Below are 18,250 nucleotides of genomic sequence, written 5' to 3' on the forward strand. Positions count from 1 at the left end.
CGCTGTAAACGAATTCTCGTGGATATTTTAGTGTCACCTTTACTGAACGAGGCCCGCTCATCCCGATGACTTCATGTTGTATCAGGAAGACTGAAACCTAGTTCTGGTTAGCCTGGTTCTGCCGGAGGTTTCTTCCTGTTAAAAGGGAGTTTTTCCTTCCCACTGTCGCCAAAGTGCTTGCTCATAGGGGGTCATATGATTGTTGGGTTTTTCTCTGTATGTATTATTGTAGGGTCTACCTTACAATATAAAGCGCCTTGAGGTCACTGTTGTTGTGATTTGGTGTTGTATAAATAAAATGTAATTAAATTGAAAACGTAGTGACCACAGGAGCATCAGCGAGGTGCGTACTGAGGTCATGGAGCTACTGCAGCGTTTTCCTGCACATTTCTGTATGAAGCTACCAGAGAAGTCATCACCTCTGTGGAGACGGTGCAGGTTTACTTTGGTCCACCATCCAACAGAGTGATGAAAACCATTAATGCCTTTACCATTTATTATCATCATCATCAACCAGGCTCCTCATAAATCATTTCTAAGCTCTTTCTCCTGAAGAGATTCAAAACGCTGTTAGAGCAAAGAGATCATATGTAGCTCTTTAAGATGCAGTCTTGTTTTAAAAAAAAAAAAAAAAAAAAAAAATCAGACGAGCACTGAAAACAGATTAAAGTTTTTATTCACTTTGACTTTATATTACAGCTGAGATGCAAATGAATAAATTTGGGTAATTAGGCAGATTGTTGTTACAATTTAGTAAGTCAGTGATTCAGACTTTCAGTTTGCACTTAAAGTACCATAAAAGAGATCGATGCACAAATGAGTGGAGCAAAAGCTGAAGGGAGAAAACGACAACAACAACAAAAACAATAATATGATGCGCTTCATCTGATTGGCTGTAAAGTGAAGCAGGAATAAGATGAGAAGTGTCACAAACCTGTGACCAGTGTTAGCAGACCAACACGCTGGTGTCATCAGGTTCATGTTGGGAACAAAGTGGACGTGCTGTTGGTAAAGCTGCCCGCCCGCACCGAGACGCCGGGCCCCAGGGACAGGCCCTGACTCGGTTAACGATTGTTCATAAGCAATGCCCTTCTGTTAGTTAGCCACGACACAGCGGCTCAGAGAGTCACAAGCTGCCACAATGATCATGATCCAGATGTATTACCAGAAAATAAGGCAGCGCTTAAAAAAAATTCCCGTAAACATCCTTTAAGAGATTAACCTAAAAACAATGGAAATTATAAAAAAGAAGCAAAGTTAGAGAAAAGTGTCGACCTTTGCTTTTGGTTCACATTACAGTTCAAATACATTTTATCAGTTTCATTTACAAAACATCGGGATTTTGAGATTTTCCTTATGTCATGTGATTCAGCTGGAGTTATGGTGCAGAGGCGAGACGGTCATGCTGCCCCCACCAGGCAGCTCAGCGTCACAGCCACAGCATTCACACAACGAAACAGCATCAATCACGAGCACCGCTGAACGCTTTTCCAGAACACTGCCTTACATCAGCAGGGGGATTATTGCCATTCCAGGTGAAAGACAGGAGGGGGTACGATTCCAAAATAAAAGACAGGAAGCAGATATTTCAGCACTGAATTTACAAGAGATAAAAAAAATACTCGTCGACAATTTAAATAAACTTTGAGATCATGACAAAAGGTCACATTTTTAAGAAAAGCAGTCTTTAACTGTTACTACTTGTTCTCGCCCACATCCAGCGGGGACTTCCTCTTCCTGGAGCTGCATCACCATTTCTAAAACACCATTTCCAGCTTTCTTTTTTTAATATTACCCTCGTTACCAAGACCAAGGACTGCAAGAAAACCCGGAGCAGCTTTGGGGCCTGAACTTGGTGTGATACAGTCATCTGCAGCAGGCTCCATCCTACCAAAGCACTAACAAACACAAAGCTGCGCTCAGCTGAGAGTCGTGTAAGAACGAGTTGGGACTCTGACGTTTGTGCCCACGGCTGCTGCTCTTCGTCCTACAATCTTAAAATAATCCTTAGGGAGTCATCTCAGCTTAGACCACAAGCACATCCTGTGTTAATCAGTACAGCACGTCCCCTCCACCAGCCTGAAACCCCCACCCCACACACACACACACACAACAATTATAATGGCTGATTTTCCAATTGTTGCCCAGTTAGAAATGAATTCCTCACACGATCAACTTAAAATCACTGAACACAGCTAACAACAGAACAATGGCACTAGAGTCATCACGATAAATCCAAATGTAGAGTCAAGCAGACAGGCGTCTGAAAGGATGATATGGCAGCTCGACGTTTACAACAAAAAAAAAACCAAACAGCCACGGTGAAAGACGACGGGTCAACGCCGGGACACCGAGGTCGGCTCGATGAGCCCGATCGTGTCGAGGACCAAACAGACCGTGGCTGAGACGGAGCACGACAGCGCTAATATTAAGTTGTTTCTTACAGTAAATACCTGAGTTAGACATGTTTAGACAGTGGTATGAACAACAACCGTGGAGCTCAACAGGCCCGCCTCATCCCTGACTCACTTCTGCTTTCCAGCCCTGGTTTAGGAATCTGACGCCACACTGTAAACATAAATGAAGTGAATCCAGTTAAGCCCTGTGAATGATAAGATGATCAGGAAGTGTCAGAATGAGCAGTGGAGCTTTAGGTAGTTTACAGACAGACTGCATAGAATACACCGCAATCCTGACCCTGTGAATCCAGGAAAAACAAAATCCCTCACTGTGGACAGCTGACAGGAAACATCAGGACTGAGGTGGTGAGTGGATTAGATGAGCTCCTGAAAGCGAGACACCGCAGAGTCACTGGCAGCCTTATCAGAGGTACGGTCGACACCTTCCAATCATTTTACACTACGTGCTGTCAGTTTCACTGGCCGTGGCATCAGATACTCAACCCACTGATCGCTGAGGTCAGGTGACCCTGTGTGAGCGTCAGTGAGCTGGACACGCGGTGTGTGAGGTCCTAATGCCTTCATGGATTGGTTAGTGCATGTAGTGCTGAAGAACACAGCTGCCCAGTTGCCTCCACTGCGCACACACACAGTCAGGTGAGATGATGCTTCGTCGTTTCAGCAGGAGGCGGGGTTTCTTTGAGCGAGCTCTACGCTGCATCACACAGGATCTTCTCCAGCACCGTCAGCAGGCGCTTCAGGCCGTAGATGTAGCCGTGATCCTGGCTCTCACTCGGGAAAACATGAGCAAAGTCGATCATCCTGACCTCCACCTCTGCGTCTCCTGCGCCGCTCTCCGTTTCGTCGCCTCCTTGGCCCTTCACCTCCTCCCCACTCCTCCTGCCGTCCTCTCCGTCCACATCCTTTCCTTGCAGTTGGGATTTGTTTCCGTTCCCATTAGGTGGTCGTTGCAGCTCATGCGACTGTTTCCATGCAGAGTTGTCCTCCTCACACGGTGCTGAGACGCCGTCTCCAGACACGGCGCTCACAGCACCGTCGTCTCCCCTGTGACCGTCCTCACCTTTCCTGCGATTGGAATAAACAGCGTCCAGGCTGTAGTCCCAGTGCTCTGCCACCTGGATGTTGTTGTTGTTGTACTCGGCCACTTCCTCTCCCTGCCCCAGCCTTCCCTGCCTGGCTTTCCGCTCCATGCCGCCTTCACCTGATGACAAAGACGTGGGCGTTTTTACCATCAGAGTGGGGCTGATGGATGGACTGCTGAGGAGGGACGACAGGGAGGATGAAGAGAAAGAGGAGGGCAGGCCTTCGTAGACAAACAGAAGGGAGCTGGCATAGAAAGTCAGCTGGTGCTGGGACTCGAACCAGCGAAGGATCCGCTGCACTCTGCGGATGCTCGCCGCCACGGCGTCCTTCCTCAGGCTAACTCCATTATGGAAGAATTTAGACAAGCCTGGTGGACAGGAGAAGACGTTCAATAATAATAATAATAATAATGATAATAATAACAACAACAATAGCTCAAGTGCAGCCTGTGTCTCCATGTGTGCTAATGTAACACGTTACTGTAATCTCGCTGCACTGGACACTGTTATGTACACCATGCTAATACAGGCCCGAGCAGAAGTTTAGGATCAGTTGAAAAATGGTAAAAAAAAAAAATCATACTTTGCATGTTTGGATCTTAACAAGGTTCCAAGTAGAGCTTCAACATGCAACAGGAAGAAATGGGAGAGAGACAAAACAACGCAGCTGGTCGAAGGTTTAGGACCACACACCTTTAAAAGGCCAAATCTATGCAAAAATGTGGATTTATCAAAATTCACTCATTGAAAATATGATTTTTTTTACCGTTTTCCAAGTGGTCTTAAACCTTGGATTGGGACAGTATCAGGCTGGAGCCCCTTTGTTCCTTCAGACCTGCCTTTGACTGGCACAGACTCACACAGCCTCCACATCCCAGCACTGGTGAATGTGGAGGAGCATTCAATGTCATGTTCAACAAACTACAGCATGATATGAGCTTTGGGACATGCTGTGTTACCCTGAGGTGGGGGAGTAAAAGCCCTGTTTAAATTTCATCAAACATATAATCGCACGCACACACACACACGCACACATACCATCTTTAAGAGTGTCTTTAACCAGTCCTCTTCCATAATGCTGATCATAGGAGTCGAAAGTGTCTGTGCACACCTTGTACACCTGAGAACACAAGAAAACCTCACATTAAAACAAACGTCTGCTTTAGTTTTGGTTTGAAACAGTTTCACTGTTCTCAGAGTCATTTATTCAGCAGCTGGCAGCAAACACAGAAGATTCCTGGACTTCCTGCTGGAATAAGACGGCACAACAACATCTGTGAGCTGTGACGAGGCCTGATCGGTCAGGACTTCGTGAAGGATTTCAAACTGATCGAAGACAGTGAGCCAATGAGAGAACGGGATCTGCCTCCACCTAGTGGCCCAGCGACTCAAACACTGTGCAGCTCTTTAAGACTGAGATTTCTGTCCACAAATCCATGCCACGATGCATGCTGGGAGCCTTTAAACATATTTACGTCTGCAATCACATGATCATGAATGATAAGGGCATTCACTACAATCTAAAAATCAAGACAGCCACGACAAATATGCCCACAATTTAAAAAACAAACCTCAAAAGAACCAAACTAACTGAACCAAAGGAAACATGTTTATTTTAGCATAATAATGACATGTTGTCTTCCGTTTCCATCATCAGGAAGAGAGCGATCAGCAAACAGCAGCATCCTCTCTATGTAAACAACAACTTAACTAGACAGGAACGCCCTCAGATCAGTGTGCTAAAGCTGCGCTCTGATGGTAGCAGATCATGATGATGCATACCCACACAGCTCCTGTCAGTAGTATAAAAGCTCCAGAACACTAATGCTGATGAACGTTTACAGCATTTAGAATCAGTCTATAGAGATCCTTCTAACCTCTCTGGAATCGAAAATGTTACACTTACACAGCAACAGGCTGCTGCTGGGGGATTCCCATAATGCACTGGTTGTTTCTCCTTCACTCACTGTGTGTTAATATCAATCAATCTTTATTTATAAAGCACTTTTCATACAGAAAAGTAGCACAAAGTGCTTTACATGGTTAAAAGCAGTCCACCCCCTCCTCCCCCCCTGTACCTCAGGTACAATCGAGCCCTCAGATGTGTTTAAAATCATATCACGAGAAGATAAAATATCACATCTGATTTTTCCCCTGAAGTGGTCTGCAAACTGCTCAGAGTGAGTCTGTGGGGGTTCTTTGGGAGCTGTTAAAATCAGGGTTAAATAAATGATCTATGGTGGAGAAGAGGACCTTGGGATTATTTTTGTTATTACTGATTATTTTGGCGAAGTATGAATTTCTTGAATTCCTGAGTGTATTATTGTACATTTTAAGTTGCTCGCAAAGTATTTGATGGTTGATTGCATTTTTATTTTTCCTCCATCTCCTTTCTGCTGCCCTGCAATTTCTTTTGAGTTTTTTGACTTCTTCTTTTCTCCAGGGTGATACACGTTTTATGTTAATCTTTTTGGTGGTGAGTGGAGCAACAGAGTCAAGGCTTTTCTTCAGTTTGCTGTTAAAATGATTAAAAATAAAATCACAGGGGGGCATTCGTCTAAAACCCTGGTAAAATTTGCAGCCACTTCAGAGGTTAGATAGCGCCTCCTCACAGTTCACACCGAGACCTCTGCATTGAATCATACTTGTTATTAGTCTCTGTCTCGCTTCCACAGCATGTCTTTATCCTGTCTTCCTTCTCTCACCCCAACCAATCACAGCAGATGGCCCCGCCCCTCCCTGAGCCTGGTTCTGCTGGAGGTTTCTTCCTGTTAAAAGGGAGTTTTTCCTTCCCACTGTCGCCAAAGTGCTTGCTCATAGGGGGTATCACTTTATAATGTCACACTCATAAGCATTACTAAGGTATTAGTATAAGCTTAATTTATCATTTATACAGCATTACTCCTCCTTAGTATGCCATTCATAAATACTCATATGACTATGACTGTGAAGATTACTAGCAGTGATGTAGGAGCAGTGATAACTGTACACGGTGTAACTAGTGTGATGTTATTATTACCATTTTTAAACTGTTTTTACTTTTACAGTAGAACTTTACTTTTATTGAATAATCAGTGTTTGATTTAAAGCTGCACTAAGGTGTTTTTCACCAGCAGAGGGCACTACAACAACCTATACACAGACATGACGTTGTGATGAAGCTGAGTCCAATGTTCAGTCCTGTGAACATGTCTGCAGGTACCTGCTGACCCGTCTGTCAGCGTTGTTATTGCTGTAACAGAAGTTTAAAGTTGGTGAGAATGAGCCGTGATGAATTCAGAGTGGCCTTTATTGCCTTTCCTCGTTAGCCGTGTTTCTCTATTTCAACCAGAATATTAGTGGCGGAGCTGATGTAGTTAGAGCAGCATGGGTTCAAGCAACATCTGTATCCCTACTCCAGACCTTCCCCATTCATATTACACCAGAGTCATTAGGAATAAGATTTCTGAAACTCCGATTCTTTATCTCCCCACGGGCATAAATAACGTTATCTGAATTTTACACATTTACAGTTTAAGCCTATAGAGTGATGCTGACAGATTTCTTTCATTTACCTACCAAAATAAACCGAGACATATTCTTTTTCTTATATTAAAAAACATCTCTGGGATTACATGTGTAGATATTCACTGGCAGCGGCCCACCTAAGATCAAACTGGGCTGTATGATGGAAACTGCTCTTGCAGTTTAAACTACTTTGAGTGTTGAGTAATATTAGAAAAGTACTATATAAATGGCAGTGCATGTGATACTCATACACTCACAGGCACACTGCAGATGTGCTGACATGTTTATTTAACTGACCTCAGTAAAACATGCATAGCCTCATACTTTAGACCATATAAGAACACAAACAGGTTTCTTTGGCTCCCTGGTATACGTTTGCTGTGCAGTGTCCTATTGCTCTGTACAGAAGCCTTCTCTGCAGAGACCACATGATAAACACTGAGCACTCAGCTAAAGTCCACACGCAGACATCACATTTTATGAGCCGTTTACAAAGGGTGTGGAGCTATAAAGCTGCTGCTCCGTCAGCCCATCGATCAATGCTAAACACTCTTCACACAGCGACCGTCATCTAGAAACTTATTACTCATTTCTGCAAAACACATTCATGACGACTCAGCACTGAATCACACGTGTCCTTCCCTTCTTTCACACCACACACTCTCTCACCCTGCAAACTGACCGGCTGTCTGTCCCCACTAAAGGTCCCCAGGTTGTACCCCGCCATGCTAACCAAGCCTACGTTGCATATGACCGAGCGAGGCATAACCTAAGCCATAGCGACTCAGACGTCGCCCAGGTTACCAAGATCTGCATCGGGTGATGAGGACCAGACCTTCAGCAGATCCCAGGAGCGACATCTGAGATCTCCCCCATGAAGGACACTCCTAGGAACAGCTAAGATTGCACAGGACCCTAAAGCTCCCAGGCCTCTGGTAGAGGAGCACGCACAGGGATTTGTTTTTTTTAATCTCTGTATATGTGTGCGTCTCATTTTTGCTACATTTTGCATGTTTTGTACATTTGATCTTAAACAGACAGAAGCAAGGGGGTTAAAATGTATCTAATGTGACAGAGCTGGTGTTACAGGGTTACAGGGTCGTACATCTCTGCATCGGCACGCTAAATAGAAAGTTTGGGGAAAGAGACCCCAAAATTCAACCTTTGTGTTACCATTAGTTCAATCTACATGAGCCCTCTGTACTTTATGCTCACTTCATCTCAGATTAGCCGCAGACACAGAACAAGTGGACTCTTCCACTAAAAACTGCTGCTTGTTTGTAGCCTTTGCACTTCACTGATTCTCTTGCCTTTGACCCAGAAACATCTAACCAATAAAAGGAGGAGAAGTGAAAACAAGTTTGCAAAAATCATCAACATATTCACACCACAGCAAACAAGCTGGAGGTGTGAAAACACTGAATGCAGTCCTCGAGTCAGAGCTCAGCATTGTGGCTCATTCACATTAATGATTTTAAACATCTGTTCAAAGACAAATAAATGACAGTGTGAGGAGTGAGCATGAAACCGAACGCTGGCCTGTGTCACTAACACTCTCTGGAAGTAGGTGTTTCCTGTTTGTCCTGTCAGAGGAAAGCCCAAACCAGGACTCTTACTGAGGATGATGACGATGACAAGTTGTAATGGAAACTGATCGACTTGATAAAAGGTTTCGCTATGTGACTCTCTTTCAAACAGATAAGCTCTCTCTGTCGTTCCTCTTATCTGTTTGTTTGGTGTGGACACAAGTGGGTGTGACTGTGTGTGTGTGTGCATGCACATGGAAGTGCCGTGTACTGTTCAGCTGATTTATTACAGGGTTAAAGATTAACCATTTCCAGGTCCACTCCACGGCATTTCTCAGGACAAACATTTTTCTTATCGTAGTGATTTGTGACCTTGTGCAGATATTTCCTCCTGCGGGTTACTGCAGACATCAGCTTTACTAATTCTGTGAAAATAAAGATGTGAGTCTATGTTGGAACCAACACCAGCCTTTCTACATGCACACGTTCTTTGTTTGCAAGCATGCAGCTGTCTTAGCAAATGTAACTAGCAAAGGTGTCTAAACGTGTTGGTAAAAAGATCCAACTTTTACAGCCGAGTCATGTCTTAGCTATAAAAGGCACAGTTCCATTTTACATACTAAGCACCTTCAGCATCACTGACACGAAAGACACTGAAACATCTGTGCAAGTCATAAGATCAGTCAACCTCTGAGTCTCACATTAGACCCACAGCCTGCAGAACAAGCCCATCGTCCTCCCTCTACCAGCGTGCTGACAGCTGCTGTGAGGTGTTGGTGCTGCCTCGTTCAGATGCAGCTTTGCAGCCGTGTTGTTAGACAGAACGAGCTTTCTCTGGCAACCCTTTCAAATGAGCCATGCTCGGTCAGTCGTTTTCCAACTGCACTGTCATGAGTGTTAACATTTACCATGCTGACTGAGGTCTGATGGGAGAGATGTTGCTCTTGAGTTTTTGGAGCAATGCACAGTCTGATGTTGGGTGAATTTGCCGGGGCCTCCGCTCCGACTGGCAGCTGTCCTGAATGTTTCCCACTCGTTAACAATCGTTCTCTCTCGTTGTTCCCAGAGTGATGGACAGCAACAGTTGCTTCTCTAAGATCACAGCTGATGTTTCTCCTTCACAAACTGCCAAAAGCTGCTTTTAAAGAGGTGCTCACACGGTATCAGTGATATTCAACTGCACCTTCTACTCACCTTCTTAATTCCTACAGAAACACTCAGGGGTGGATATTTGGCTCTTCACACAAAGACTCTGCATTTGGACTTTTCACACTGACTGATCTGAAGCCCTGCATTTAAACCAGTGCGTGCTTTTACCGTCACAGCACCATGACTCAAACTCACCCTCAAGCCAAGCACCAGGAACCCGATCTCCTCCATCAGCGGGTATTTTCTGATCTGCTGTTCCCGTTTCTCCTGTGAGGCGTACGGATCATAGCTCCGCTGGCCCAGCTTCACATCCATGATACAGGGTTTGATGAAGTGACGAGTCACATCCTCCAGCTTCAGGTACAGGTCTGTCAGTCACAACAGAAGGTGTTAGCTTGTCTTGTTTGAACGTTCATGGAGCTTGTTGGCATATCAGCGTGAGTTTTAGAAAAGAAAAGAAAAGAAAAAATCTACCTCATGTAAGAATAAAATAATATGAAAACAAACCCGGAGTGCGAGGCATTTATGAAGGCTGAACCTACACCAACAAGGAGGAAATGATCGAGGATCTAACAGTGTTTTTCTCTTTGGTCGAGTTCAGCAGACTCGGTGGACAGCTACAGATCCTCACTGAGAGGCTTCAAGTTGTTTCCTGTTACAGTCAAATGTCAGTGTCTGTACTTATATTTGGAGCTGGAGGTCCCAGAGTACACTGGGTCAGACAGATTACAGTGAATCATATGATCATGTTGTCATTATGATGATGGCAATAGACACTGTTTGCTTTCAGAAACTCTCAGGTTTCTGTTTGCTGATCTGAGACATCTTTGCTTACACACAGGTAAACAGTCTGTGCAGAGAGGACGAGGACACCATCTGACAGTTAAACTCAGCTTTTTGTCTTTTCTCCTTAGAGGCTAACACTATCCATTTTCTGTGTGATGCCACAGTACGACCTTACCGTTGGGCCTGTCAGGAGAGGACCAGGTGCCGTAGTATCTGGGCAGATAAGTCTGGAGCTCGAGAAGACAGGGATCGCAGCAGTCCTCTGCATAAACCTAGGACAAACACAGAATCCCATAATATGGTTCATCTCTATGTGAATAAGTACCTGCCAAAGAATTTACAGTAACTAAAATCATCTCTCGGGACGGCATGAAGAAGAGGAAGATGGTGCGGAAAAGAACTGAACAATCTTCTTTGGTATTAGAGCCTCCCACGATGAAAATATTAATATATGAATATTAATATTCAGGCTCTTTATGATAAATACAAAAAGGTCCCTTTACTGGAACCGAAGGGTGGCTAAATCTGTCAAATACTGGGATTTTTTTAAAGCGTCCTCAAGGTTAAAGGTATAAACTGTTTCAAAAACAAAGAGCAAGCATGTGTTTGATGACACTGCCTTCTGAGCTTGGTAAAGTTTTGGAAACTGGGAGTGATGCTGGTCAGTGTGGGCCTGCTGCTGGGATCATGTCTGAGTGCTTTGGTCAAACGACAGCCACACGTCACCCTCGGACTCAGTCCTGACACAGTGTTAAGCTCTAAAGGAAACCGTGAAGCAGCTCACTGTGGCTACCTGTACTCGTAATTAGGAATTTACATTTCTTCATCCATCCAACACCTGCTCAACTGACCGTGATTTACATTTGATCCGGTGACCCCAGGGGAACTTTAAGCATCTGGTTAAAAAGCTCCAACCAAGATCCAACAGCCTGGGTAGAACATATTTATTGTGAGACAGCATCGTGCAGCTTCTCAACAGTCACAAGGTGAAGTTAAATTGTGAAGCTGTTATATTACACTTATTTTAGGAGGAAAAAAAACTGTCCAGGCTACTTTGGTACTGGTATGTGACTCATGCTGTAAACCTGTGTCCTCTGTGACAGCAGAGGTGGAAAAGAAGGCTGTTAATGCCCTTCATGTACTTACTGAGCAGCATTTATAAGTGTATGTTTTTTCTTTATCACCAGAAACGTGTTTGTTGCTAATCTCCTTGAAATATCGCAGTTTTATTTTAAAAGCATAGCACACAAATTTTAAAAACAAAATTTTGAGATATAAATATTATTTTATTTTTTGAGCCATTTTCACAGAGACCATATGACCTGGTACGGTTCAGTACAGAACACGCTGTGTGTGTGTGTGTGTGTGTGTGTGTGTGTGTGTGTGTGTGTGTGTGTGTGTGTGTGTGTGTACCATGCTGTAAAACTGCATCTCTCGTGGACCTCTGGGTGGAGGCTGAAGCTGTTTGAGGACTGTTCCATCTGGGTGCTGCAAAATACCTGCAAGAAACACAGAGGACGACACTGAAAATGGAAACTTAGAGATAAAAACAAGCTCTGTGAAAGGCCGATGGCTCCAGGCTCTGGACAGTAAGACACCTTAAGAGTTTAACCATAAACAATTCATTCAGCACTGAGCTTTATAATAAAGTTCTTAAATCAAAGGTTTGACAGAAACACACAGAGACGGAGAGGAAATAAAGTACAACACTTAATGATTCCATGTGGAGCTCTGTTCACTCACACCACATGACAAATACGAGCTCTCTGACAGTTTGCTGGTATTTTATTGGTGGGAATATGTTGTGTTTGGACAATGACGGGAAAATAACCACCATCAAATGAAAACTAGAGTTGCCCACTGCAGTCGAATACAAGCAGCGGTTCATATTAGTTCACACAGGCTCCGGGCAGCACAGCTCAAGTCAGAAAACCTTAAAACACTTGAAACAGGTTTTGAAAAGGAAATTGTGATTGTGAGGGAGTGTCACTGTTACGTGGTTACAGCCATGTAAGGCTGCTGAAACAAAGCCAACTAAATCGTCATGCTTCTGAAATGCAACACAGATCATGAGTGGGCACCACAGACGCACCTGTGACACCTGCTGCTGCTCTAACACAAAGTGTTGTAATCAAATATTGTGCCATACACAATGACACAGCTGTGTAGCTTCTGTAGGGTCTGCAGCCGTGACACTGACCCCACCCAAAAGTGAGAAGACAGAGGGGGGAAAATGCCCCCACCTGTAACACCACTCTGTTGAAGGTCATCTCATTGTTGCCCCTCTAGTGCAGTATTTATACCAGTAAATACAAGTATATGCTACTGACTTTAGCCATCAGTCAGCCTGTAGTGGCATAAAGCAGAGCCATAACTAGCAGTAACCGCTGTGCTATTAACCTGCAGACCTTTAGTTTCTCACCACTTTGTAAACTGAGATCAGGTGCTACACTGCAGCCTCACATTTGAGATTGATGTTTTTCTTTTCATCGAGGTCTTCACTAACAAAATGTGCACAGACCTGCTATTTCACACAGGCCAAGAAAACTTATTCTGAATGCAAATATCCAGTCAAACATGTCCTTTTAACCCTCCAGCTCTCTACAATTAAGTCAGATTGTGAGAATAGGGCAGGGCATTCAGGGAATTCAGAGCCAGTGAGTGGGTGTCACGTGTCATGTGGTACAGTCTATGCAAACCTCACTTAAACCAAACATATTTCCGGTCATGACGAAGAATCTTATGGAGACTGTTTCGTGTTGTTCCTGTTCTCAGCTGCTCAGACCTGAAACCTGGACAATGGCAGAGGAATCGTTTGTGAGAACGCCTTTAAAAGCACAGAAGCAGCAGAGCCCTGGGGAAAGAGTGGGAGGAGATTATACAAGCTCAACTTGTTCTACAACTGTCATAAAAGCCACAACAGTTGTTGTATACGCCCGTTAGTTGGAGCTTAAGTGCTCTTTGTTAATATTCATTCTGTACTTGACGTTGGTAACTTGCCCAAAGATACTTGACATCAGACTGGGGGAGCCAGGGATCGAACCACCGACCCTCCGAGCAGCAGATGGCCTGCTCTACCTCTGAACACCCCGGTGTTACTCTGCTGTCGCTGCCTCACTGACTTCAATTCAGTTTTTATTTGCACAAGACCGTTCACAACAATATTCATATTAAAGAGCTTCATATTGCAGACATTCATTCCAACTCACACACACACACACACGCGCACACACGCGCACGCGCAAATCTTAAGGAAAGCTAACCTAGAGAAATGAGATTCAGCAGTTGTTTAAAACAAATAACTGAGTCAGCCGTCAACAGACACCTGAACGTGAGCCGGCCAAACAACAACATCTGGCTCTGAGCTAACATTATGTCAGGCTTGAGTCCTAATAATCACACTCTTCCTCTGATAAACAGCTTGAATACACTCTCGTATCATATCAGAGTGTACTGAGTGCCAGTGATGTTAGAGCCACTGTCAGCTAACAGCTGCAAAAACAGCAGTGCTCAGTATCGCTGTCGTTGGACAGTTTCACTGACTCCACAGAGTTTTACAGCCTCCTTCAGGGCAAACAGACGTGGACACATATTGACAGCTGAGGTAAACAGCAGACTGACAGCATACACTCACTGGCAATCTGCAATGTACTGACATCTAGTGATGAGATTTTGCCCCTTGTACCTAAATAATAACCGAATAATCAGATAAATGTCTGATTTACAGGAAATAAATAAAGTACTCTCAGTACTCATCAGGAGGTTCTCAAACACAATGTTTCAGGCTGCAAGAAGCCAATCTCAAATATTTGGTGATTGTGAAACCACACAGCAGCAGATATGGAGCGATGAATGAGGAACACAGTCTCCAGAGAGAAACTGAACTGATAAGAGACGTGCAGCTGCATTAAAAACGTCTTTCTTAAAGCGAAATCTCAACATGATGGAGCTGTAAAGATGTGACTACGTCAGGTGGACAGAGTGTGGCCATAGGATCTGACATCAAGGCTGTACGGTACCTGTGGCCCACGCGATCAAAGACAGCTGACTGCTGCACAACCATTACTGTGAAACAGGCTGTGTGACACCTTTACACTGATTCTGTTGCACTGGGATATATTTGTTATAATACTATCAACAGTCATATTGATTCTTATGAAGCTGGCTGATAGCTGCATGGTAGCCTCTGTGTGGAACTAATCAAAATCCATTCGTTTTGTTTGACTATAACTGTGCCATAAAATAGAGTCTCCAATATTATAGGTACACATCTTTCATACCATAATAACACTGGTAAAGTAATCCCATGTGTTTACGCTCCGTAAACACTAAGACAAGTCCAGGTATCTCTGAGAGTCGGAGCTCAAGCTGAAGTGTTCAGCAGTAGCTGCACACCTAAAAACTGCTCAGGCTACACTTGTGTCTACAGTCGACTCATGCTGTGTCACTACTGTTGCACTATAACACTGCTGGGAACTTGTTTCATACTTCAAATGAGGAAATATGTCATCGGTGACAGTAGCTCACTGGAAAAGAAGCATACTTACACTTATAGATGCTTCTGCCTGCAACCATCAGCAAAGTGTTCTCCAGTCATTGTTTCCCACGTTGTATCACAAATACAGAAAATATGTTTTCCTGAAATATTGTGCTATAATTCTGAGTCTATAATGCTCACCCCTACACTGCAGCAAGCGTATGATAGACAACTTTCTGAATTTTGGTATTTCACCGAACACTCCAAATTATACACTAGGACGCTACGTTTGCAAAGCGCAGAGAAAACTGCAAAGGGAAACTGTCACATGTATTCCAATCATGAAAAACACTGAAAAAAAAGGTCCAGTGTGTAAGTTTGCTGTTTGCACACATGGACATTAGACATTAGACTTCTTTGGTGACAGCGGATTCTGTGACGAGGACAAACAAAGGAGCGAGTGTCTGCATGTTACAGGTGCTGAAGATCAAGCAGGTGCGTTAACACCTGTCAGGATTAAGTCAGATCCCCGTTTGAATAACCAGCTAACACGATGGCGTGATGAGGACAGAGGTAGTTCTGTGACAAGAACTGTAAGTGCAGGGTGATAAGAGTCGTGTCCGCAGGTGACTTACCCACTTTATCCACTCCATACTTGTGACCCGCCACCTGATGTGACAGCGGGACGCAGCCGTTCAGGTGAGCCTGGCTCTGGTGCCCCGAGGGTGGCTGGCCGGGCTTTTCTTTAGGGGGTGCGCCTCCGGGGAGCCGAGAGGTCAGAGGGACCCCACCCGCGGAGGAGCTGGGGGCCAGCTCCAGCCTGCCGAGCGCGACAGAGGACTCCATCATCATCTGAGGCTGAGTTCTTGACATGTGTTTAAAATCGTGGATGTGCAGTGCTGGGCAAGAAAGTCACACGCCAAACATGTCATTCACATGCTGTCATTACGTAAAGCTCAGGCTACAGCCACGCGCACAAATTCAACAAACTGTTCCCGGGCACGGTGCCGTCCAGGCGGGGACAGCACAGCGGCTCCGGCCGCTGCTTCGACCCCTGACACGAACCACGCTGACGGGCAGCAGCAGTGAGCGTACCCCCGCTGTGAGCGCCGGAGAACACGGGCTCTAAAGGCAGAGCTGATTCACTGACTCTCACATCTCGGACAGCAGCATAAATACATCCTGGCCACATCCCACTTCCTACCAGTGTCAGCGCACGAAGAGCCAAGGGCGACTTCCGCTCGCACACTCCAAAATAAAGCCAACCAACGTGGATAGATCATTCGGGATACACGGCGCTGGCAAAGGACGAAACGTTATTTTACAAATGACAAGTTGGCTGTAGTTTTGTTCCAGTTGTACTCCTCTGTTTAATCCCAGAAGCCATTTATAAGCGTAAACAAAACCACTTAAGGCTTTTATTATGGCGGTCAAGTCACACAACTTCCGCTCTCACGTTCTCCGAGTTCCGCCAGCTCCACTTCCTTGCTTCAGAGAAGTAAATACTGATGTCTGAGTAAACGGAGGTGCACGATACAGAGACCCAGTTCCACGCAGCAGCGAGTCGGACACACGGCGTGATCAGAGACCATAAAACACAGACATGACACGATAAGTGTCCTCAGCCCGGCCTTGTTATCGATCCTGTCCATTAGGCTGCTAACAGTCCGTCCTCGCGGACACACCGCTGCTGTTCAAAGCCTTCAGCACGAGGGCCCTGCAGCGTAAAACAGGTCCGCGCGCTGTGCCGCAGTCCTAAAGCAGTGATATGAAACGAGGTCGGCAGAGCCGTCCTCGGCCACAGATATCCAGGTCAGTGTAGGCGGCAGCCTCTACGTAACGAGCAGCTCAAAGCCTCCCACACGTTTGCGACACTTGCCAGTACTGTCGCAAAACCATCAATTTTCATCCATGAACGGCAGCACACGTGCCTTCATTTGCATTTTCCATGAAATACATTTTACTCTTACGTGACTAAATACAAAAAGCGTGTCAGTGTTTCGGTTACAATCAGATATTACTTCGAGGCTAATAATAAACTGTATTTGTATAACCCAAAAATAGTTAGCACGTGGTTTGAAGAAGACAATACAAAAGATCACAATCAAAAATAAAAAATAGATTCACATAAAGCCTGAACAAACCTGAAGTGAAAATAATGTGACAGAGAAAACGAGCTGTATAAAATAATATGCCTTTAGCTTAAATAAGTCAATAATAACAGGAGATACACTTTATTTGGGCACAGCAAACATATAACAAGTAGTTTGAACATGTGATGATCAGTGAGCAGCTGTGTGGCTTCATGCTGAGAAAGAGCACTACAGATATGATGTTTATTATAGAGGAGGTCAGAAAGAGCTTCAGTGTGTCTTTATGGATCTGCATGAGAAGGTCAGGAGTGGCAGAGATGTATGTGAGGGTGGTGCAGAGAGGACAGAGAGACAGCGGTGAGGTGTTCAAGGTGGGCGTGGGATTACACCTTGGATCTGCTCTGAGCTCCTTTCTCTTTGTACAGACTGACAGATGAGGTCAGGCAGGAGTCTCTGTGGACTATGATGTTTGCAGATGACATTATGATCCGTAGGGAGAGGTGGAGGTATGCTTTGGAGAGAAGAAGAATAAAAGTCACAATGCACGTGGAGTGGACAGTCATCAGAGCTGTGACAGTGCAGTCATGAAACACCACACATATAAAGGCTTGTTTACATCATGTAGCCCTGCTCTGAAACACTGACATAGATGTAACTCTGTCTGTGAAGCTGGATTTAAGAAATAAGTGTTTAAAGTTTAAGTTTATCTCCTGTCAGTACAATATGTTGTCTCACCAGGTTGGTTGACTTACATTAGTTTATGTTCGCTAACTAGTGACAGAATTGATAACCCAGTGGAAAATAAGGACACTAAAACTACACATCTGCCTCTGGTTGCAACAATGAGTTTTATGTTCACTTTCACTCTCTGTCTCTTTAGCAGTAAGTGGATCTTTGCTATTTGGTTAGCTGTACTGAAATGGGAAGATTCACCTGCTAGCTGTAATGTCCAACTTTGTAAAGCAAACTTATAAATGACAACTGTGTGGAGGAGAGAACAGGTGAGTTGCTTAAGGTATAAAAGATTTAATGTATTTGTCCTTGTCACAGTGGAGCTCCATCAGTCTGTCAGAGAAGGTCCTCTGCTGTGGTGCAGAGGGTGGTCAAAAGCTTGCATAGTGACCTCCTCTCCACCACAGCTCCATATGTGTCCAGTGTGCAGCCAGTCACATGAACACATAACGATCACTTCATTCTGTCTGTAGGTATC

At 44.6% G+C, this 18,250-nt stretch overlaps 1 protein-coding gene across 1 annotated transcript; it reads right to left on the reverse strand.

The window, feature by feature from the left end:
- Window positions 1–658: 658 nt before the first annotated feature.
- ipmkb (inositol polyphosphate multikinase b) lies at window positions 659–16,810 on the reverse strand. The gene is made up of 6 exons (XM_031739508.2): window positions 15,583–16,810; window positions 11,884–11,969; window positions 10,646–10,742; window positions 9,880–10,052; window positions 4,541–4,622; window positions 659–3,870 (listed from the first exon to the last, which is right to left on the reverse strand). Exons 1-6 carry the CDS (start codon window positions 15,818–15,820, stop codon window positions 3,110–3,112), a joined length of 1,437 nt encoding a protein of 478 aa, XP_031595368.1. The 5' UTR covers window positions 15,821–16,810; the 3' UTR covers window positions 659–3,109.
- Window positions 16,811–18,250: the final 1,440 nt, after the last annotated feature.

Source organism: Oreochromis aureus, linkage group 8 (assembly GCF_013358895.1).
Source record: "Oreochromis aureus strain Israel breed Guangdong linkage group 8, ZZ_aureus, whole genome shotgun sequence".
Lineage (NCBI taxonomy): Eukaryota > Metazoa > Chordata > Actinopteri > Cichliformes > Cichlidae > Oreochromis > Oreochromis aureus.

Excerpts from the sequence above, each read along its gene's own strand:
- ipmkb (XM_031739508.2), bottom strand. The coding sequence starts at position 15,820 with ATGTCAAGAACTCAGCCTCAGATGATGATGGAGTCCTCTGTCGCGCTC. Across the intron at positions 11,970-15,582 it reads GTATGGAGTGGATAAAGTGG|GTATTTTGCAGCACCCAGAT; the intron begins GTAAGTCACCTG and ends TGTTTCTTGCAG. Across the intron at positions 10,053-10,645 it reads CTCTCCTGACAGGCCCAACG|ACCTGTACCTGAAGCTGGAG; the intron begins GTAAGGTCGTAC and ends TGTGACTGACAG.